Below are 24,522 nucleotides of genomic sequence, written 5' to 3'. Positions count from 1 at the left end.
TTGTTTTAAATGATGAGAATGGTAAAATTGCTAAATTTGACCAAACAACAAAAAATTGTACCTCCCTACTTTTTTTATTCAAAAAAATATATAGTGCATTATTTAACTTTGGAAAGACTTTCTATATCCATCTATACTGTATATAGGAGAACATGGTAAGCTTGTTGGAGATTTTTCGTGGTTCAGGTCTACTCAGCTACGGCATGAAAAGCAGGACTGACACATAGAAGAAGCTAACACTTCATCAAGTTCTATTTATATAGTTCAGGAACACAAACGAAAAGAACACAACAAGCCAACCACAAACCCATCAGTGGTGGGACAAGGTCATCTAATGCCCAGGGTGAAGATGCCAAATGGCGCCACCCCCCCCAAAATCTATGAGATATCAGCAAAAATCCCCTCCCTCTTCCCTTAAAAAAACTGAGCACTAATCTGCACACCTATCCCCAAGCATAAAGTCCATTTGCAAGCCAAAATTCTATCCAAACAAAACCTCCCCCAACTACCCTACACCCCTCTGAAATCCCCAATCCAGTACAAATCTTTTCCCCCACTTTCCCTTCTCCTGCACAAATTCTCCACCCCTTAAATTTCCCCTCTGAGCATAAATCTTCTTCATAAACCTTCACTCAGGTCATCACTAAGATGATGTAGGTTAAGATAGTAGGTCACTTAAACCTTCATAAAAGATAAAAAGTCTTTGCCCACCTTCCCTGGTTTGCAGCACAGAACACAAAGCCAACCATAAAACCATATTCCCCATATACATATCCTCCTCTTCACACATAGTCCTCCACCCAGGTTATCATTATGATGATATACAGTAGGCATGTCCCCATAGGCATCTTGAACCTTCATAAAGGAAAAAAAAGTCTTTGCTCTCCTTCCCTAAACATTTCCACTCCAGCACAGAACAAAAAACCAACAATAAACTCATATTCTCTATAGACGTATTCCTCCTCACAAAGTCCTCCACTCAGGTTATCACAATGATGAGATACTTCCCTTTAGTAGGTCACTTAAACTATCATAAAACATAAAAATTCATTGCCCACCTTCTCTACCGGTTTCTTTTCCAGCACAGAACACCAAGTCAACCAGAAACCCATATTCCCTATATACATGTACTCCTTCCCAAACACAGTCCTCCACCCAGGTTATCATTAAGATGATATAGGTTAAGATACTTCCCTATAATAGGTCACTAAATCATTCATAAAAGGTCACTAAACCTTCGAGAAAGATAACAATTCATTGCCCACTTTTCTCTACCCATTCCCTTTCCAGCACAGAACACCAAGCCAATAATAAACCCATATTCCCTATATACATGTGCTCCTCCTCATACACAGTCCTCCACCCTATAAGAGGTCTCTAAATCTTTCATAAAAGGTCACTAAACCTTCAAAACAAGATACAAATTCATTGCCCATCTTCCCTACCCATTCCCTTTCCAGCACAGAACACCAAGCCAATCATAAACCCATATTCCCTATATGCATGTGCTACTCCTCTCACACAGTTCTCCACCCATGTTACCATTAAAGTGGTTCTAAAGCCTCAAGGTTTTTTACCTTTTCTATTAATTAGGGTGAAAAACCTTCTGTGTCACAGACTCACCCCCTCAGCCCCCCTATATTTACCTGAGCCCCATCATGATCCAGTACTGTGCATGAGAGCTGCGGCTTTGTCCCTCCTCACTGGGCAGATCAATAGCTGAAGGGGCCATTGACTCCCACTCCTGTCAATCAACTCCAGTGATGAGGGAGCAGGGGGCGGGGCCGCATCCTGCTGTCTGTGTGAATGGATACAGCAGCAGGACTCAGGAGCGAGCCTGCACGAGTGCCCCCATGGAAATCAGCTTCCAATTGGGGACACCAACAAGATAGGATGAGCAAGGAGCGCAGGCAGGGGACCCAAGAAGAGGAGGATCTGGCTGCTCTGTGTAATTCTAAGATAAGTATAGATACATTTTTTATTTAAAAAAAAAAATCCTTTACAACCACTTTAAGATGATATAGGTTAATAATAGAACCTTCATAATAGAAAGTCATTGCCCACCTTCCCTATCAGAACACAAAGCCAACCATACAGTGGCTAAATGTTTAGCACTTCTGCCTGGCAGTACTAGGGTCGTTGGTTCAAATCCCAGCCATGGCACAACCTGCCTGGAGTTTGCATGTTCTCCCTGTGATTGCATGGGTTTCCTCTGTGTACTCTGGTTTCCTCCCACACTCCAAAGACATGCTGGTAAGTTAATTGGCTCCTGTCTAAATTGTCCCTAGTATATGTATGTATGAATGTGAGTTAGGGACCTTAGATTGTACGCCCCTTGAGGGTTAGGGACTGATGTGAATGTACAATATATATGTAAAGTTCTGCATAAATTGACGGCGCTATATAAGTACCTGAAATAAATAAACCATAAACCCATATTCCCTATCAGTCCCATTAAGGACATATAGGTTATGCCACCTCCCTATAGTAGGTCACTAAAACCTTCATAAAAGGTCACTAAAGATTTTTAAAAAGTCATTACCCACCTTTCTTACCCGTTTCCCCTGCAGCACAGAACACCATAGCTGCTAATTAGACCACTGTGTTAATTTTTCAAATAAACTGCGCTCCCGATTGTCTTTCTGCTAAACTATAGTAACGATATCCTTCACAATAATGATAATACATATTACAAGTCCAACAAAATTCCGAAAGTGACTATTTTATTTAATAAACAATGGATAATTCCGGCTGTATCTGGCACTTATACTGCGCTGGAAAAGCTTTAATGTTGCTTAACAAGACTGTAATAATTATGGAAATGGCTGAATGTTCTTAACGGGACATCCATACTGCTTTGCCGCTTTTGACATTAGTAATTAGAGGGATTTTAAAATGGCATTTCCTCAGTGGTGAATTATACCAGCTGATTAACCCCAGCACTGAAAGAAACACAATGCATGAATCTGTATGAACGCAGAAGGAAAAAGTGCAGTGAATAGCAACCGAAGGGTTTGTTTTATGTTCTAATCCACACTTGCATACATGATCCCTGGAATCTGGTGAGCGGTTCATTTAGGGATCGTTCACACTTGACTGTTTTACCAACTCTTGCCAAACGCCCCTATAGCGTTTGGCAAGCGTTGGTCCGGCATTTGCGGAGCGTTTTTTAACGCTCCGCAAACGCCGCATGCACGGTTCAGCGGCGGTTGCTAGGCGTTTGCCAGAGCGGCACCATAGACTAGAATAGGAGGCTTCAACGCCTCCTGACTCGACCAGAGGCGTCCGTTTTGCCGCACCGCGACGCTACTGCTCCTGTTAGAACAGCACCATGTGCTGCAACGGGCAGAATTGTCCGAGGCGTTTGGCTAGTGTGAACGTAGCCTAAGACCGATGCGTTTGTGTTGTAATTCAGTTTTTCAAGGCATTTGTGAGTTACGTTGTCTTCGGTTTTCATACGTTGCTTTAGGCTCGATTCACATATGCAAGTGCGAGTGTGGACGTTTACGCACGTCGCATGTTGGGCAGCCCATTTATTTCAATGGGCTACCTGCCCCACGAGAAAGGCACAAAGGATATAAAACTACTTTGTGTACACAAAATGTCTTTGCAAACCCAGTTATTATCTTGTGAAAAAAAAAGCAGTGACATAATCACAAAGCTGCACATAGCCTGCGGCACAAAGCTGTAAGACAGGGGTGTTAAACTCCATTTCATCACGGGCCGTATCAGCATTATGGTTGCCCTCAAAGGGCTGGTTGTATCTGTAAGACCAGATGTCCAGAGTACCCCCCCATTACATCAGATGTCAAGAATCCCACGTCCTCCCTAACATCACCGTGCGCCCCCTTTGGGGGCAGAGCTGGAAAGCAGAAAGTGCAGGGTCTAGAGGAGGACCAGAGGAGGAGTGGAGTCAGTTACCAGAGTCTGCTGAATGCTGAGACTAGGAGAGGCAGAGATGAGGGGGTGCTGCAGCTACACTTAGAGGTGCAGGATTTGGCAGAGGTGTTCTATTCTCCTCTCTGCTGCTGACTGCTGAGACAATGTGGGGGCGGAAAGAAGGGGGTACCTGCAGGTGCAAGGGCCACATGAAATGACCTGGAGAGACAGATTCGGACCCCGAGCCTTGTGTTTGACACCTGTGCTGTAGGAGGAACCCAGAGTGCTTGTGCAGAGAACTGTGGGAAGGACCAACCAGGCCCACCCACCACAGGCTGCCCACTGAAAACTAGAGGAGGGTCTGGATAAGACTGGTACCACTAGGAGAGAGTGCAGCATGCGCAGCTCAGCATGCATTCCTGACACTCTAACTGTGCCAGACTCCTGTGAACATGCATGGGATGGCATCACCCCCCACTGGCTAATCAAGAGACCGAAAACCCAGCACCAAGGGAGAAGATAACAGTGGCCACCAAAAGATCTAACTGACACATCACTAAGAAGCTGATGTGCTCTGAAATTTCAGAAAATTAACATTTATACCAAAAAAGAGAGCAAATTCAGACTTGTAGACTGATAAGGATGCACCCTGTTAACAAGACAAACAGAATTTGTATTATTATTATACAGGATTTATATGGCGCCAACAATTTGCTCAGTGCTTTACAATATAACGAGAGACAATACAGCAACAATACAGTTCAATACAAGAGGGTTAGGAGGGCCTGATCCTGGGAGCTTACAATCTAAGAGGGAGGGGCTGGTGGTACAAAAGGTAATAACTGTGGGGGATGAACTGTTAGGAGAAATAGAAGATTCTGTTATTAGCTGAAGGCAGGATAGGCTTCCCTGAAGAATTAGGTTTTCAAAAATCGCCTAAAAGTGGGCAGAGTAGGCGATAGTCGGATAGATTGGGGTTCCAGAGGATGGGGGAGACTCTGGAGAAGTCCTGGAGACGAGCATGGGAGGAGACAAGGGAGCTAGAGAGCAGGAGGTCGTGGGAGAAGCAGAGAGGATGGTTCGGGTGATATTTGAAGACAAGATTGGTGATGTAATTTGGGGCAGAGTTATAAATGGCTTTATATGTTATTGTTAATGTTTTGAATTTTATCCGTTGGGCAATGGGAAGCCAGTGGAGGGATTGGCAGAGAGGGATGGCTGATACAGAACGGTTAGTAAGGTGGATGAGTCTGGCAGCAGCATTCATGATAGAGTGAAGAGGGGATAGCCTGCGATGAGGTAGGTCAATGAGGCTGGAGTTACAATAGTCAAGGTGAGAGATAACAAGGGAGTGAATAAGTTGCTTAGTGGTTTCAGAGGTTAAGAACGGGCGTATCTTGGAGATGTTCCGGAGGTGAAGTCTACAAGATTTGGTTATAAATGCTGTAGCAGGACCCAAGCCCAGTGGGCTCTCACTGTCAACTGTAACTGGAAACCCAACTGGCCCTGGAATTTGTTCTTGAACTGCAGGCTGTAACCAATCATTTTACATAAAACAATAATGATTTTTTAAAAATGCTGCAGCAAGTACATACCCTACAGGGGAACATATTTCTAGGAATAAAAGAAATTGATATGGCTAAAAAGGAACATTGAAGATGCTATCCAAGTTCAACGTTTAATTATCCAAAGGCTGAAAATACTGATGGTATATTGAAAAAATATGAGGAATGATACAAATGGAAAAAACAAACAAAAGTAACAAAATGAAGGTAAAACATTTGATTAAAAGAAAAATTATGCCATAATTTGAGAACAAAGCAAAACAGGAGATCTTATGTTCAACACACGTGACAATCTGATAGAGTATGTAGTGTAGGGGACTGCCTGATTGGATACAAATTAGTTGGTTTGATTAGGTAGGTCCTCATAGTTTTGGTAGATGTGAACCATACAGAGACTGTACGGTCATATTATATTGTGTAATTTCATATTTTTCATGTGTCCTCATAATGGAGTTGCCAACACTAGGCAAAATGGTAGACCAAAACCATGTTTCCGGTTCAACTTTATTTGCCTAATGCAGGAAGAGGTGTAGTTAGCTCTTAACAAGATCAGAAGACCAGATGGTATCCACCCATGTGTGCTAAAAGAATTAAGTCTAGTAATTAACAGGCAAATAAAGCTTTTTTTTTTTTTTTTTCGTTAGACTCTCTTTGTCAATTTGAAGAAAGATTAGAAAAGCAATAATTTCACTGCAAAGGTAATATCTGGATTAAAAGAATGCCCTATTCTAACCACTAATTTCAAGCTCAGAAACTTTTTCTTTTCATTTTTGTTTTATTTTTTTTAAATTTGGACTTTGCTGTTCATGGCGCAGGTGAAAACTACTCCTAAAAAAAACCCAAAACAAAACAAAAAAAAAACGAGAAACCCAGCACACACACACGCACGTGCAGGCGCACACACGCCAAAGCACCCATTATATTCATCTCACTGTCACCCTCAAAGGTTTAATAATCCAAATGTTGTCTTCAAAGATAAACAGAGTACAGCTTCTGACTTTAGCGCAGTTGCAAATTTTCCTGCACAACACTGGCAGTTAACCGACTGATTTTACTTATCTGGAGCAAAGTGTGATTTATGGAGAGACAAAATGTCATTTGTAAAACCCATTAAGAAGTTTCTGCCATCAAACAGTGATACAAATCTTTGAGAAGTAGATTTGCCTTTTTTATCCGTCCAAGCGATGTTGTTAAAGAGAACATAAAAATAAAATATATATAAAAATGCAAGTACATTCCATAGAACAGCAGCCTGGAGAGGCATGGGTTACATATCTGGACCTCAAGAGAATTGTTATGGTAGCAGCAAAGAACGCCACAAGGAAAACACGATTTTTCAATTATCACTTGACCAACTTCACACCCAGACATCAAAATGTTTTTTATGAGTTCTCAGCTAAAGTGGGATTCTCAAGGTCAATCCAGTAAATGTTCTTCATACGTCATTGCATCTTTTACCACCAGATGTATGTGTTAATGCCCACATGTTAAGAGACAGCGAAAAGTACCGGTCCTGTGTATTAGGAGGTGAGAAATAAGGGGACCGATTTCAGGAGGCTATGAAAAGTACGTGCCCTTAAAGTAGAATTAAAGGGGTACTAAAGTTCTGCTGTCATTCATTGTGAGCAGGCAGGTTCTTTATTGTAGACGAGTCATGTAATGTGTTTACTGAAATAAAAAACACACCTACCTGCTCACAGCGATCCCCAGCATGTAAACTGAGCAGCATAAATGCATCTTGGCTTACAGCAGCCAAATTGATCCCCGTGTTCCCTGGGAGTTATGTCATCCCATGCCAGCCAATGAAGATGGCCAAAAGCTGGCACATGGAAAAAGATGCTGGTGCTGGCAGGGATGGGGACCATTGAAGGAAAGCTATTACTCCATTTAGTTCTACTTAAAGTGGTAGTAAACTCTTCTGTAATAATTTTACCTACAGGTAAACGTTATAAGTACTATAAATTATTAGAATAAAGAACTATAAATTAATATCCCCTAAACTTGAACGGTTTGGGAGATATTAGCCCTTTTTGATATTCGGCGCATACGTTCTGAAGGAACGTCATACCTGTACCATTCCTTCAGGGCACTGTGTCGTGGCTCGGGACTCCCATGTGCATGCGGGGGAGTGACGTCATCACGGCTCAGCCAGAGCTCACGAACCTGGAAGGAAGACCGGGTGAAGATGGAAGCCTTGGGGAGCCGTGACAGCGCTCTGCTGGAGGGCTTCGTTTCAAGGTAAATCCTTCATAATGTGCTGGTATGCAATGCATACCAGCACATTATGCCTTTACCTTGCAGGGCTTTTTTTTTTTTCTTTTTTTTTTTTGATGCAGTTTACTACCGCTTTAACCACTTGCCTACCGGGCACTTTTACCTCCATCCTGCCCAGGCCATTTTTCAGCTTTCAGTGCTGTCACACTTTGAATGACAATTGCGCGGTCATGCAAGTACCCATATGACATTTTTTTCATTTTTTTTTTTTCACACAAATAGAGCTTTCTTTTGGTGGTATATAATCACCACTGGGTTTTTTATTTTTTGCACTATAAACAATAAAAGAGCAAAAAAAGAAAAAAAAAGTTTTTCTTTGTTTCGATTATAAAATGTTGCAAACAGGCAATTTTTCTCTTTCACTAATGTGCATTGATGAGGCTACACTGATAGGCAGCACTGATGAGACGGCACTGATAGACTGCACTGACAGGCACTGACAGGATGCACTGATGAGGCAGAACTGACAAGGCGACACTTGTGGGCATTGATGAGGAGGTACAGATGATGCTGCACTGTGACAGTGTGAGGAAAGTACTGCCGATAACCGACAACTGAATTTACATGGTGATCAGTTGTGACTGGACACAGCTGACCACGTGGTAAAAGACCACTGTGATTGGCCTTTTACCATGTCATGTGATCAGCTGTATTCAAAGGACACATTGATCACAGAGACTGCTGGGTGCGCGTTCTGGGAGGACATCATATGACACCCTTCCAGAACTGGACGACCGCGCTGTAGCCGTCATTCGGCTATAGCACGGTAAGAAAGAGGTTAAAGCTCAACACTAACTATTCTTAAAAATGCTCCCTTCCCCCTCCTACCCATCTTGTCTTCCTTGTGTAAAATAGATCTGTAAACTTACCTTTTTTTTAATCCAGTCTGGTCACCTGATCTGCAGCTTTGGCTCCCATGTCATGGAGTACTCAACAATTTAATTCCACTTTGAAAACTAAACCAAGCCAACCTGACATTTCATTACCAAGAGGATGTATTTACAACACTGGTATGCATACAATGTTACAGTATGTCTTAGACCTTCAAATGGCAAAGTAGTCTGGCTCTACCCACTTAAGACCTACCAGGAGAGAATGAAGTATACTGTAAGAAGGCCCCTGTATGTAGTTCAGGGAGATACAGCAATTTAAGGAACACACATAACACTAGAGTCCCTGGACACGTAATTATGGGTTTTGGGTTGAGTAGTGAAGGGTTAGAACAGCCATTTTCAACTAGGGATCCTTTTTAAATATTTAATTTGATGGGGTCTGCACTATGCAAAGTTCAGCACCAGTAGCATGACACCAATGATCTTATTAGCTGTCTGTAAGGTTGGAATTCTGACAACCACTGATCATCAATGTAAGGGGCATTAATCCCCCAATTAATTGTTTATTGAAGGTACCCGAAGTCCCCAGAACTATTTTAAGGGTAAAAAGGCTGGATTAGAGCCCCTGTCACATTTTTGCTGCAGTCCCTCTCTGTTTGTACTAGAGACTATTGGAACAGAGGATAGCCCTTACTTTGAAGAGGAGATTAACCTTTGCTTCCATAGTGTCGAAAGTACTTTTTAATGTGACTTCCATAATTTAAATTCAGTAACAATATTATGGAAGAGTAACCATGGGAAAATATATATTACCCGCTAGAGGGCGCTCTGTTTTCCACTGCAGTCTCACTGTCTAAAGTAAACTTTAGAGTCCTATGGATTAACTAGCCAAAGTAAGAGTCACACTATGGTGTCTGCTGCCACTTTTTTCGGATTGGCAAACCATTCCAGGAGTCCCCCCCCCCCCCCCCCCCTGCAAAGCAAATGTAAATACTGACATTCATTGAGATTTGGTATTTGCATAGAACTTAGCAGGTCCCACAAGCTAAAGCTGTAAAGCCTGCCATTTGCTCAGCTGATAATCGTAGAACTGGATGAGCTCAGTACCTAGTACCCACCGAGAACCCAATTTTCGTTTCGTTTAACCACTTGACAACCGGGCTATAGCTGAATGACGGCTACAGTGCGGATGTCCAGTTCTGGGAGGGTGTCATATGATGTCCTCCCAGAACACGCCCCCAGCAGCATGCACCTGGAGTTGTCTGTGATCGCTGTCTCCTATGAACACAGCTGATCACATGACAAAGTAAAAGGCCAATCACAGCAGCCTTTTATCATGCTGATCACAAAGTAAATATAGTTGCCAGTTATCGGCAGCACTTTCCTCACGCTGTGAAAGTACTGCCGATAACCAGCATGTGTCACAGAGGACATCTGATTATCAGTGCAGCCCCAAAAGTGACCACCATCAGTGCCACCCATCAATGCCACTCATCGGTGCCCATCAGTGCCACTCATCGGTGCTCATCAATGCCACTCATAAGTGCCACCCAGCAGTGCCGACCATCAGTGCTGCATAACAGTGCAACAGCATCAGTGCCTCCTCATCAATTTCCACCGGTGCCACCTCATCAGTACAGTCTATCAGAGCCAGTCAGTGCTGCCTATCAGTGCCGCCTCATCAGTGCTGCCTCATCAACACACATCAGTGAAAGAGAAAAATGTACCTGTTTGTAAAATTTTATAATAGAAAAAAAGAAAAACGTTTTTGTTTTTTTTCAAACTTTTTGCTCTTTTTTCATTTATAGTGCTATAAATAATAAAAACAGCGGTTATAAATACCACCAAAAGAAAGCTCTATTTGTGTGAAAAATAATTTCATACGTGTACAATGTTGCATGACCGTACAATTGTCATTCAAAGTCAACAGCACTGAAGGCTAAAAATTGGCCTGGGCAGGAAGGGGGTAAAAGTGCCCAATAGACACGTAATGGGGCTCTGGGAACTATTGGGGCTGTGTTACTGTCACTCTACTTCACTTCATCTATATGATAGGTTTATCTTACAGCACATGTCCAGTGTCATCTCCTTACTTGCTGCACCCCCATCTCACACCCATTTAAGAAAAAGAAAAACCTGTATACAATTATTTTTTCCCCCCCAACAGTCGGTCCAGTTTTGTGAAGCCATCGTTCCTCTTCCTTCCCTTCTTTCTCCAGCATTAGATGGATCCTAAATGCGGCACAGAACATAGGACCTGGCACCACTCTCTTTGGCATGTTCTTATTTTGTTACAGGGCAGTCTAATGACATGCCCCTGGGGGCAGGTCCTTGACAGCCTGGACTCACAGGAAGTGGTTTGAAAGGTGCTGGGCGTCATTCAACCATAAGACGAGTGCTAGATTGCAGAGCAGGAAGTCAGCGAGAGACAGCGTGAAAGAAGTGAGTATTGCACCAAGAGCTGATTTTTTAATTTTTGGAATTGCTGGGAAAGCTTATTTAAAAAATAAAAATTGAAAGTAAGACTTGCACTTTAAATGTATTCAAAGGAGGTGAGAGGTAAATGTCCAAATATCTGTGTATGTTAAGGAGAAGGTAAGACATATGTCTCCTGATGCCTGTGTATTAGTTGGAGGTGAGAGGTACATGTCCTGATCTTGGTGTATTAGGAGAGAGGTGAGAGGTATGTCTCTTAAGGTCTCATCACGGAGTACATTTGCCGGGATCCTGAAATATTCAGGAGCTGCTATCTGATCCCCAATGAATGATGCCTGCATCAGTTACAGATCATGCTATACCTGCACTAGGTTACAGAATTGCGGGAGCAGGACAATACAGAGGGATGCACAGAAGGCAAACATTCGGTAGGACAATGTATGAAGGTAGTAACTGTAAGCAACCAATCAGAAATCATTGAACTAAAATTCTAATGGGTTCTGTGGATCAGGTTGCCCATTGATGCATATCTCTGTGTGATGAGAGATCTGTTCTCCATTATCCCAATCACCATACCATTGTGACTAGTTTCTCCAGGCCAGGCAACATTAAACTGGTATATGTATAGCGAGATGCCTGATCCCTTTTCTACTGGCAAAAGGTTCTGACAACTCTGCTGTCACAGAGATCTTCCACCAAGGAGGACAATCCCAGTGACTGGAGAGCAGTACCGATGATTGCCCATGGTAGTTATTCCTCTATTCCGGAGTAGGCAACCTTAAAGAGGTGGAGAAAAACAAAAAATAAACTGCAGAAAGAACCAGAAAAAGCATCAAACACAAAATACATATACAGTCAGGTCCATAAATATTGGGACATTGACACAATTCTAACATTTTTGGCTCTATACACCACCACAATGGATTTGAAATGAAACAAACAAGATGTGCTTTAACTGCAGACTCTCAGCTTTAATTTGAGGGTATTTACATCCAAATCAGGTGAACGGTGTAGGAATTACAACAGTTTGCATATGTCCCTCCCACTTGTTAAGGGACCAAAAGTAATGGGACAGAATAATAATCATAAATCAAACTTTCACTTTTTAATACGTGGTTGCAAATCCTTTGCAATCAATTACAGCCTGAAGTCTGGAACGCATAGACATCACCAGACGCTGGGTTTCATCCCTGGTGATGCTCTGCCAGGCCTCTATTGCAACTGTCTTCAGTTCCTGCTTGTTCTTGAGGCATATTCCCTTCAGTTTTGTCGTCAGCAAGTGAAATGAATGCTCAATCGGATTTAGGTCAGGTGATTGACTTGGCCATTGCATAACATTCCACTTCTTTCCCCTAAAAAACTCTTTGGTTGCTTTTGCAGTATGCTTTGGGTCATTGTCCATCTGCACTGTGAAGTGGCGTCCAATGAGTTGTGAAGCATTTGGCTGAATATGAGCAGATAATATTGCCCGAAACACTTCAGAATTCATCCTGCTGCTTTTGTCAGCAGTCACATCATCAATAAATACAAGAGAACCAGTTCCATTGGCAGCCATACATGCCCACGCCATGACACTACCACCACCATGCTTCACTGATGAGGTGGTATGCTTAGGATCATGAGCAGTTCCTTTCCTTCTCCATACTCTTCTCTTCCCATCACTCTGGTACAAGTTGATCTCGGTCTCATCTGTCCATAGGATGTTGTTCCAGAACTGTGAAGGCTTTTTTAGATGTCGTTTGGCAAACTCTAATCTGGCCTTCCTGTTTTTGAGGCTCACCAATGGTTTACATCTTGTGGTGAACCCTCTGTATTTACTCTGGTGAAGTCTTCTCTTGATTGTTGACTTTGACACACATACACCTACCTCCTGGAGAGTGTTCTTGATCTGGCCAACTGTTGTGAAGGGTGTTTTCTTCACCAGGGAAAGAATTCTTCGGTCATCCACCACAGTTGTTTTCCGTGGTCTTCTGGGTCTTTTGGTGTTGCTGAGCTCACTGGTGCGATCCTTCTTTTTAAGAATGTTCCAAACAGTTGTTTTGGCCATGGCTAATGTTTTTTCTATCTCTCTGATGGGTTTGTTTTGTTTTTTCAGCCTAATGATGGCTTGCTTCACTGATAGTGACAGCTCTCTGGATCTCATCTTGCGAGTTGACAGCAACAGATTCCAAATGCATATAGCACACTTGAAATGAACTCTGGACCTTTTATCTGCTCATTGTAATTGGGATAATGAGGGAATAACACACACCTGGCCATGCAACAGCTGAGAAGCCAATTGTCCCATTACTTTTGGTCCCTTAACAAGTGGGAGGCACATATGCAAACTGTTGTAATTCCTACACCGTTCACCTGATTTGGATGTAAATACCCTCAAATTAAAGCTGACTGTCTGCAGTTAAAGCACATCTTGTTTGTTTCATTTTAAATCCATTGTGGTGGTGTATAGAGCCAAAAATGTTAGAATTGTGTCGATGTCCCAATATTTATGGACCTGACTGTATGTGAACCAAGCCTCAATAAGAATGGGATTCTACATAGTCAAAGTCAGGTGTAGGGGAACACGCCGAAAAATGCTCAGGTGTGAATGGGGGCTCAGAGAAAAGCATTCGAAAGGATTTGGACAAAATTGATTTTGCTGAGAAATGTCTGATTTCTTCATCACCAACAACTTCATCTTTTTTAGGGGCGGAGGAGGGGCCTATTTAGAATTGTTTAGTTTGGCTGGTTATTTGTATTTTTTTTCCTTTCGTGTTCGATTTCGGATCAGCCGGTTTTCTGATCCAGACACCACCATAGATGGCATGGCCAATTCCTGGATGTCCATGGCAGATCTAACAAACAGCCAGGGGGAGGGCATAGGTCCAGCCTGCTGATTGGACAAGCTGCAGGAGCACATTGATGATGTCATTCCTGTGTTCTCCCCTCCTAGAAGAATAATCAGTGTTAAGAGAAAAGCTCTGTGCAAGTCAACAGAGCCAACTCCTCCAACCTATACAATGCTTTGAGGCTAAAGAAAAAATTATACCCCCTGTTGCATTTGGCAGGCATTACTGATGAATGGAGCCTCACAGAAACCATGTGCGTTGCATGCAGATGCAGCACAGTGGTGCTGCATGCAGATGCAGCACAGTGGTGCTGCATTCAGTGGGTTAAGACAGTCATTGAGGAGGCGACATATCACCTCCTCACCACCTGTCAAATGCGTCTGAAAAGTGATCCAAGCATGAATTGCTTTTCAGAGGAGCAGCATGCCTTACTACTAGTCTGAACAAGCCCTGAATAAGCCGTCCTGCTAGCTTAAAAATGCAGTTCTCACTACATACACATAAACGCATATAAACATACACATACTGTATACACCCCCATATGCCTGCTTATTCGGGGCTGTTTTTGGTCATTTTGACACAGGACCCCTGGGGACTCTTTGTGGCACCCCAGTTGAGAAACGATGACTTAGATTACTAACTCCACCCACAAAACAAATCCCGCCCCGGTAAGCAGACATTATGTACCAACCATCAACAATGTCTTCAGCGGCTGAAAAACCAAATCATCACCCACTGCCTTCTTCTGAAATCCAATCCATTGAGAACACAAAAGCAGATAGGTCTCAGTGCCAGAGATAGAAGAGGACAGTCTGTGATTGAACCCAACACCCTTCACCTCAAACTATTTCTGATTCCTAGTCAGTGCTAGTTACCCCCTGCCCCAGTCCTGAACACCCTGTCAGTACCGAAGACCCCACTAATTGTTAGCTTCTCTCTCATTCGGGTTGTTCTGGCTACACACTGAAAGAGCCAGCAGAAGGTGGCCATCAAGTCCATCATTAAGACTAGAAATACTGAAGACCTTGAAATCGAACGCTACGTCCTGGAGAAGTCGGAAGGATGCCCCTTTCTAATTCAGCTCTATGCCGCCTTCCAAACCCGCTTCACCGCCTGTTTTGTGATGGAATACGTCTGCGGAGGCAGTTTAGGGGATTTCATCTGCAACTATGCCCCAGTGGATAGTCACATCATCAAGTAAGTCTCATCACTACATTTACAATAGAAAAGAAATCAAGCATAACAGGGGTGCCTGTTGGAGGTGCCTATTCGTTAAAATGGGGCAGACTGGATCCTATAGGTGGGATTTCACAGTAGACTTTTGAATTTGGCATCCTGGTAAGAACTGCACCCGGAACTGCACCTGTCTCAGGTGCCACTGTTAATGAGACTGGACCAGCCTCCCTCTGCCCATGGGTTATGCGTCTATCTGAATAAATGTATTCTAAATGTCATTTTGTACAAATCTAAAAAATTTTTCTCTTTTAAAGATTCATTGTGGTGGAAACATCATGTGGACTGGAGTTCCTTCACAGTGAGGGGATCCTGCATAGGTAATTCTATTCTATTCAATTATAAACCATACATCTGTGTAAAATGTGTGCTGGGGTGAGACTGAGGAGAGGCACATATATACATGGGTACCTAATGTCTTCCCACTTTTCCAAACCACTGATGTAAGAAGCAAATGGAAAGCATCTTTCACTAGCAGCCACCTAGATTTGAAATATCAGTTGTTGACGGTAAAGGGATTCTATAAATCTGTTTCAGATGATGCGTACCAGAAGATGACACTAACTGTCAGGGATCGCGGCAGCGCGCGGGTCTGCGCATGCGCAGAACGCCGATACACTAACCGGCGGGCGCTAGGACCTAGGCAGCTGCGGCAACGGCCACATATGTGCACTAGCGATCACGGACACGCGCCTGGCACCAATGACAGTGCAGGGCGCACTATTTAAACCAGCCCTGCATAGACTCAAATTGCGTATGGTCTTCATTATCTGTCCTGCTCGTTTTTCCTGCTGATTGACCTTGTTGCCGACCCTGCTTGATCCTGACCTTTGCTGACCATCTCCAGCTCTGACCCCTGGCTCGTTTGACTACTCTCCTGCATACCCCTGATTATCTGACCTCCTGTTGCTGGACCTGGCGTGGGACCCGACTACTCTCTGTCTGCTGCTCTGTACCGTTCTGTCTCCGCTATTACCGACCCGGCCCGTCTGACTACGCTACATTACCCTGCCATCCATCCATCCTGCACGGATCCGGTCACTGCTGCCCAGGTATATCCGCCTCTTCACATCAGGCTCTCTTCCAGTACATACCTCTGGCGGTTCCCTCTACCACGGGCGGGTGCACTCAGGGGCCGCGACCTGGTCACAGTCTGCTCCAAGTCCATCCCCACCATCAGGGGCCCTGGTGAATAAACAGACTGGGACTTAGACCCCGCGCCCTGGGGAATTCTGTCCTGTGGGTTGCTAGAGATACCGCCAGGTGGTACATGACACCAACAGTCTCTTTGCAGGGACCTCAAGCCAGATAACATCTTAATCGATAGAAAAGGACATGTCCGCATTGCCGATTACGGACTGGCAATATGCGGCCTATGGGATAAAAAAGCTACTGGCGTGGCTGGAACCACTGGATTCATGGCTCCAGAGGTTGTCAACAATGACTTTTACCAGTTTGAACCCGACTGGTTTTCACTGGGAGTCATTACTTACGTCTTAGCCACAAAGTATCTGCCATTTAAAAGAAGGGACTTTGATCAATACAGGAGAGAAGTGAACTTCAGCCATCCCCATTACCCTCGTGACATGGACCCGGACCTGAAGGACTTTATAAAAGGAGTAAGTAGGAGACCTTTTTTAACTCTAAATAGCCACAGGAAAGGCTTCTGGGCCTACTGCTGCTGCTCTAGGGGTATAATGTAGGTTTGTTCACAAGTCCGGTCATCGGCTTGACTATTGGGTAGTTTGGCTTTGCTGTCCCATGGCAAAGTTTCAATCATGCTCTATTGAACTGGAAAGGACCGTCCAGGAAGAGACACACAGTAGTCAGAGTTCTTTCCTAAGCTATCTAGAGCCAAGTGAAGTAACTTATTACCTAAGTACACAATTCCTCATAGATAACTGTTCATTATTTTATAGCTGCTTTGCAGATATCCGGAGGAGAGACTAGGGATCAGTGAAGACATCAGATCCCACATCTTCATGAAATCCAACAACTGGGAAGAACTAGAGGAAGGAAAAGTACCATCCCCTTTCCTGAAGGAAATGGTAAGTACACAAATCCTAATGGGATGATATTACTATATATCTGTCAGACTGGAGCAATGCTGTGTCCTTACAGATAATGTAGGGAACACACACATATTCCAGCCTGCAGGAAAATCTCACAGACTAATCAGTCGACTGATCCCTTTTCCATGAGAGGAGATAAGAACATATCTTTTAATGCACCAGACACAATGGTGCACAGTTGGGACAGTTGACCTGAGATGGTACAAAGGTACATGATATCATCTCTATGAGGTCTATAAGATGTGAAGTCAGCCATCACGATGTGCTGGAAGCACTGGGTATAGGCACATATTTTGCCTCTAGATTTGTATCCTATCTGCTCTCCCACTGCATGGAAATGAGGAAGAAGAGATCGGCTCTAGTTTGTATTGAGAGAGCTGGTCATTACTGAACAATAAGACCAGAGATCTATAAACACTGAATATGACCTATGTGTTTTCTTTTTACAGCCCATGGACATGGAAATGGATGACAGACTTTCTCAATCTGCTATAATGCCCAAACTATCAAAGAATCCAGGACAAGAGATACACTTATCCATGTTCACATACATCAACAGCATGTGGGCACCAATGTGAATGGGCAGAAGACGACGACTATAGTTGACAATTTGTGAATATCACAGAAATGCTACCACCATTGTTAACACCAGAGACGGTTGATCCAGCAAGTAATCCACCAATCGCCTTCGGGTGACAGGAAGGAATTTTTCTCCCATTTATATCATGCCTCACAAGGGTTTATTTTTGCCTTCCTCTGGATCAACAGGTGAATTCCATAATGTACCATCACCTAAGGCTGAAATCCTGTGCATACAGAAGAAACCAGCAAGAATGTGTGTCCTGCACCTACAGTGTTTCCCTATTTGATAGAAACCACTAAGCTTTGTGCCTTGTGTCACATGACACAGTGAAACCTGTTTCTTCCCTGTAGATGCAGTGTTTTTATACTGTAACCGCTAAGCTTTGCTCTGTATGTACACAGAATAAAAACGAGCTAACATCGTACACCCTCAGCTGTACCTACCTCCCAGGGTGCTGAGCTGTCAGTGCCCACGGATCCGGTGTAGTGGTCCGGGGATTTGAAATCCTTGCACTTCCCCCTCTTCTATTTGCAGTACTTCTAGGACGGATCAGAGCAATGTTCTGTGCTGGTGACCAATCAAAATCTCACTGATCCGTCCTGGAAGCGTTGCAGAATAGAAGAAGAAGAGCAGGGATTTCAAAGCCACTACACAGGCTATGTGCACACTGACAGCTCAGCATCCATGGAAGTAGGGACAGCAGGGACAGGGTGGGTGGGCAGAGCAACATTGTTTACTCTACACCACAGATGGTTGATCCAGGGAGTAATCCGATCGCCTTCGGGGGTCAGGAAGGAATTTTTATCCCTATTGGAGCAAATTACACCATGCTGCACAAGGGTTTTTTTGCCTTCCTCTGGATCAACTGTGCATTATGGAATTCACCTGCAAAACATCCCATCATCAAGTCCTATACATACAGAAGAAACCACCAAGAACTTGTGTCCTGCACCTACAGCGTTTCCTTTTAATAGAAACCACTAAGCTTTGTGCCCTGTGTCACAGTGAAACCGCCAAGAATTTTTTCCCTGTAGGTGCAGAGTTTTTCTACTGGAACCGCTAAGCTTTGCTCTGTATGTCTAGGGAAAAAAAAAACAAAAAAAAAAACCTGGCCAGAGAGGGATTACTTTGACGCAGTTGGCCAGCTTAAACATGTATTGCAATATATGTGAACCAAACATCCCTCTTTTATGGAAAGTTTGCTAGACATGTATAAGGACGTATAGCAGTGTGCATTCAGAGTATTCATTCAGATTTTCTCCCGACACAGAACACCACAACATACTAAAAGAAAGTAGGAATAAAATAAGTCCCATCATTGGTGTCGATGAGAATGAAATCAATCCCATCATTGGTGTCAGTGAGAATAAAATAGGTCCCATCTTTGGTGTCAGTGAGAATAAAATAGGTCCCATCTTTGGTGTCACTGAGAATATAAAAGTCCCATCTTTGGTGTCACTGAGAATATAAAAGTCCCATCTTTGGTGTCACTGAGAATATAAAAGTCCCATCTTTGGTGTCACTGAGAATATAAAAGTCCCATCTTTGGTGTCACTGAGAATATAAAAGTCCCATCTTTGGTGTCTATGAGAGTGGAAAGGTATAAACAAAGAGGGTAAAGAACTGAAGAGATTGGGGAGGTGGGGGGGGGGGGGGGGGGGGGGGTCACCCACAAGAAGATAAGCTATGACTGGGAGAAGGAATGTAAAGATGAGCCCACACATACCCTTTGATGCCATGACTTCTGGGGTGGGGATCGCCGATCCAACTAGTCAAAGACAAGAGCATAGTGCGCTAATCACAGACACATTATTTTGCTGGTGTCAGGCTCACTTCCTTCTGCATGATATGGATGTGGAGCAGTGGGGTGCAAAGGGGCCCTTGCTCTCCTCCTGGGCAAGGTTTGAATTCAATGCGACAGTTAGGGAAGAGGGGGCATTTCCGGCGTGTCTCACGGCACATTATTGGCTGAGGAAGGAGGTTGAGCAGCTGCAGTACACACCTCGGTGCCTGTACACAGGTATAGGCTGCACTGCACTGTGAATGTACCGGTGTTTGGAAACCTAGGCAATGGATGGGGAAATTTTGAAGGTGCTATAGCACACCCAAACACCCCCTATCCCCTGGTGCCTCCACTGAATGAAACACAAGTGTGGGACGTCATCGTGCATCCTCTAGCCCCGTAACCGAATATCCGTTTTTTTTTTGGGGGGGGGGTTTAAATCTGTGTGGCGTGTGTTTAAAAATTTTTGCAAAAAGAAGAATTAACATTTAAACTGTTGGTGTAAGTGGACTAATAAAGTTATAAACAAATACTTTGCGGTTTATGAAGAGCAACATAGTATAATCAGGAGTATGCAAAGATTTTCCAGAGTGTTCAGTATTAAGTGAAGCCTGTATAGAGAGAATTATGGAGTGTCCTGACTATCATGATGGCCCAAAGATTACAGTACTTTCTGACTCACTGAAAGAAAGCATTGAAGCCAGAGCATCTTAGGGAGTCAGAGTCTCAAAGTAAAGCTGGGTTCACCAATCTGTGAAAAGCTGCGTCTAAAAAAAAGAACAAACAATTTCAGAATAACGTTCCTCAACGTAAATTTGCAAAGACTTGAAATATATCATCATCTCCAGTCAGGAGCATATTTGCTGCAAGGTAAACAAGGCGTTTGCCTTGGGCGGCATTTTTCGGGGGGCGTTGGTGCCACTCCACAGCAGAAGTGACAGCGTGGCAGCCAGTGACTGAGGATGCCCATCTTTCACATTATTATTATACAGGATTTATATAGCGCCAACAATTCAATACAAGGGGGTTAGGAGGGCCCTGCTCCTTGGAGCTTACAATCTAAGAGGTGCACGTCAGGGGTCGCATGTTGTCAGTGGGGACTCCCTAGAACACGTTCGATTAGAGAGGAGACGAGCAATGCATCTGACAGAAATGATCGGTGGGAATGAGCCTGTCTTCCATGCCCACATGACTGTACGTATGGAGCGCTGATGCCGGTCAGTGAGTAGAGCACCATGGTGGAGGGTGACCCCCTCAAGGAAGCGGTAACGGGTGTGGGGTTGCCACAGGAACCGGCTATATTGGGCTTCACATACAGCACACACCCGGGAGGGGGAGGATACGGAGAAATGATCAATCGGGGTCAGTGCCTTTGTCATATTTCTGGTCTGTACTGAGAACCCATCACCATCTCCTCTCCATGTCTGACCTACTGAGAGCACCTGAGTGCAGGGGCAGTGACCCCAAACCAGAAGTGAAGAGGGGCCAATGGGGACACTGGTGAACAACAGAGCTTTGGGCAGAGTTCCACTTTAAAGTGTCCCTAAAGACAAAACATTTTATTTTAGTATTGGATAGAGTTGAGAGGGATTAGACCCCCTTGCAGTTTTTATTGCATCGGTGCCCCCATTAGGGAGATTCACCCTCTCTATTTGTCCTGTTAACTGAAGTAAAAGAAAGTCCTACATTTTTGGCCACTTCCTGTTTTGGCTATGGGACAAGTGAAGGGAAATCTCCCCAATGGGGGAACAGCGAAAAAAAACGGAGGGGTTATAACCCTCCCTTACTCCATCCAAAATAAAAAAAAAAGGTTAAACGTTTGCCTTACATTTTACTTTTATTAGTATCATTATACAGGATTTATATTCAATTGAGCTCTGAAAAGTTTACCCACTTCATGACCAGGCCATATTTTGATATTCAGCACTGCACTACTTTAACTGGTAATTGCATGATCTTGCAATGCTGTACCCAAATGAAATTTAAATTCATATATTTTTTTCCCACAAACAGAGCTTTCATTTGATGACATTTGATCACCACCGGATTTTTTTATTTTTTGCGATATATAAAATTTTGAAGAAAAAAAATATTTTTTTTACTTTCTGCTATAAAACATAGCCAATAAAAAAATAACAAAAAAAGATCAAATGTCTTTATAAATTTTGTCCAAAATGATTCCTGCTGTCTTTTGTAAAAATAAAATCCCAACAAGTATATATTGATTGGTTTGCTTTAAAGTTATAGTGTCTACAAATTATGGTATATATATATATACTGGATTTTTTTTTAATACTACTAATGATGGTGATTAGCGACTTATAATGGGACTGTTATAATGCGGCGAGCAATCTGACCGCCCGATTTCTGTGTTGCCTAGGGCAGCACAAAAACAAAATACACCACTGTCTACAGCACACAATATCATCAAAGGATTCAGAGAATCTGGAGAAATCTCTGTGTGCAAAGGACAAGGCCCAAATACAATATTGGATGCTCGTGATCTTTGAGCTTTCAAATGGGACTGCATTAAAAACAGACGTGATTGTGTGATGGACATTACTGCTGGGCTCAGGAACACTTCCAGAAATCATGGTCTGAACACGGATCACCGCACCATCCAAAAATGAAAGTTAAAACTCCATCGTGCACAGAAGAATCCATATCTGAACATGATCCAGAAACGCCGTCTCCTCTAGGCAAAAGCTCATTTCAAATGGTCTGTTGCCAAGTGGAAAACTATTTTGTAGGCAGACCAATCTAAATGTGACATTCTGACAACCATGGGTGCCGTGTCCTCTGGACTAAAGAGGAGAGGGACCTCATTTCAAAAACCTGCATCTCTGATTGTACGGGGGTGCATTAGTACATCTGGAAAGGGTAGCTTACACATCTGGAAAGGCACCATCAATGCTGAAAGATATATCCAGGTTTTAGAGCTGCATATGCTCAGACAAGAATAGGACAACATTCTTCTCCCAAACTCCAGCAACTGGTCTCCTCAGTTCCCACATTGTTGTTAAAAGAAGAGGGGATGCTACACCGTGGTAAACATGGCCCTCGTCCAACTTTTTTGAGACACGTTGCTGCCATCAATTTCAAAATTACGGGTTTTTTTTCTTAAAAATCATACATTTTCTTAGTTTAACCATTTGATATGCTTTTTATATTTTAGTGTGAATAAAATACTGCATTCTGTTCTTATGTAGATTTGATAGTTTTTTAGATTTGGGGTTGTACGTTCGAAGAAAAAAAAATGAAAAAAAACCTTCCCAGTTGCTTTCATCTCTATTGGCGAATTTCCTAGTTTCTTAAATTCGCCCCACAGCCCCCAACACAAATCATTCTTTTTTAGATACTTTCAATCAAGACACCCCCAGCGCCGGCAGACTCCTAGCAGAATGAGTTCTCGTATTGAGGAGTTATTGGAGAATATTGGCAGCTATAGTTTAATGGAGTTATAATGACAGGGCTTATATAGAAAGAAGTCCCCTGACACTCAGGATGGCCCCTCTCCCCAGCAGACGCTGATTACTCCGCTGCTGATACGCAATCTGTCAGTGGTAAATGTAATCAGTAGAAGAGCAGAGTATTTATCATTCACCGCTGACCTGCCGCCTCAGGCTGGGAAAATAATGGTACCCCGCTAACTCCTTCTGCTCTGTGACTGATCGTTGTGCACACATAGAAACACCCTGACATTTTGTAGGCTGGGGTAATATTTCAGAGAATGCAGCTTACTGTATATATTCAATAGGATCTAATGGCCTCGTTCAGGCGCTTTTAGACCTCGTACTCGTACAGCAAAGGTTCCCAGTGAATTCATACACATAAATAGCCAGTTGTACCCCTATGGCTCAGTCATCATGCCGTAGAAGCAAATGTGAAATTATGGACCCACTTGTGTCTTCCCCATAAAACACAGTCCTGTCTAATAAAAGAAATGTGTTTAGGAATATGGAAGCTGCCATTGTTGACTTTTTTTTTCTACATACTTTTGTTACTTTCTGGGTCACCACCCTAGAGTAAGCATGGGCGTATCAGGTGATACCTGACATGTGATATACACATGCTTGTTCCAGGTCAACGACTCACCAAGTATCAAAGGAGGATAAAGAGGACAACCCTGAAGCTTGGACCTTCCAACACAGTCAGCAATGGCAGCTCCACTACTACTTTTAAAAGCCCCCCCTCAACATAGCCGCGGTATTTACACCTCTAATTACAGACTTCAGATCAGTGGGCAACAAAGAGCAGGTGTTGTGGCCCACTCCAGGCAGTGATCCTGCCAAACAGGATTGCTCGAACGCAAGCTTTTCGCTACAGGTCCTAACGGGAGAAGCTGTGCAAGGCTGCAGAGTAACGGCTTCTCCATTAGGTGCCACCAAGAAATGGTTACATATACTTGATGCTGTGTTAGCCAAGTACACCTGTTGAAAATGAGAGCAATTCAACGTGAAAACACAATAAAAAGATGCCTAACCAAAGACTGTCTTCAGCACAAACCATATGCTAATGTGGTTGGTAAACCCAAAAATATGTTCTTGTATTCTTGTATACTCAAGTTTGAAAACTGGAGGCTACCACCACCCAATGGCCATCCCTTTTTCGATGGGTTCCCAGGGTGCTCATGAGATCACAAAACTATGTGGGGGCACATTTACGGCTGTTACATGGCTACATGTACAATTGTACTTACACACACTTAAAGCTGGCCATAGATGAGTCCATTTTTTTTTTCGTTCATCTAGCAGGTTGAACGAAGAAGAAAAAAAAAAAAAAAAGGGCCGATTCCCCCATCTACACATTCAAGGTAAACGGGGGAATCCTCCCTGCGGTTTCTTTGTAATCGGACAATGAGGATACTTACAAAGAAAAAAAGAAAAAACTGGTCACCTACCCAGGTCTATAACTGGCTTTTTAAACAGTGAACATGGAAGGCGTCACAAAGTAAAAAATAGGACTATCCAGTTCAACTTGCCAGCCTACCCCAGTCTAATAAAGGCTATTGTCGGCAAGGAACATGGATAAGTATA

The 24,522-nt window shown here is 43.3% G+C and overlaps 2 protein-coding genes across 4 annotated transcripts in view; one reads left to right on the top strand and one right to left on the bottom strand.

Moving 5' to 3' along the window:
* The window catches only part of LOC149463889 (protein kinase C theta type-like), a 61,402-nt gene extending 43,704 nt beyond the window's left edge, over positions 1 to 17,698 (top strand). Inside the window, exons 2-6 of the mRNA XM_089674683.1 lie at positions 14,786 to 15,012; positions 15,306 to 15,368; positions 16,343 to 16,667; positions 16,968 to 17,096; positions 17,570 to 17,698. Coding sequence (XP_089530809.1) covers positions 14,786 to 15,012; positions 15,306 to 15,368; positions 16,343 to 16,667; positions 16,968 to 17,096; positions 17,570 to 17,698 — 873 coding nt within the window. The remainder of the gene's footprint in view (positions 1 to 14,785; positions 15,013 to 15,305; positions 15,369 to 16,342; positions 16,668 to 16,967; positions 17,097 to 17,569) is intronic.
* Positions 1 to 24,522, bottom strand: part of RARA (retinoic acid receptor alpha) — a 257,712-nt gene that overhangs the window by 151,371 nt on the left and 81,819 nt on the right. The window lies entirely within an intron of this gene.

The sequence above is a fragment of the Staurois parvus genome, unplaced genomic scaffold, assembly GCF_062004578.1.
Source record: "Staurois parvus isolate SC_StPar_1 unplaced genomic scaffold, SC_StPar_1.0 ptg000151l, whole genome shotgun sequence".
NCBI lineage: Eukaryota > Metazoa > Chordata > Amphibia > Anura > Ranidae > Staurois > Staurois parvus.
The sequence above is the reverse complement of the archived record's forward strand: the minus strand, read 5'-3'. Positions and strand labels throughout refer to the sequence as shown.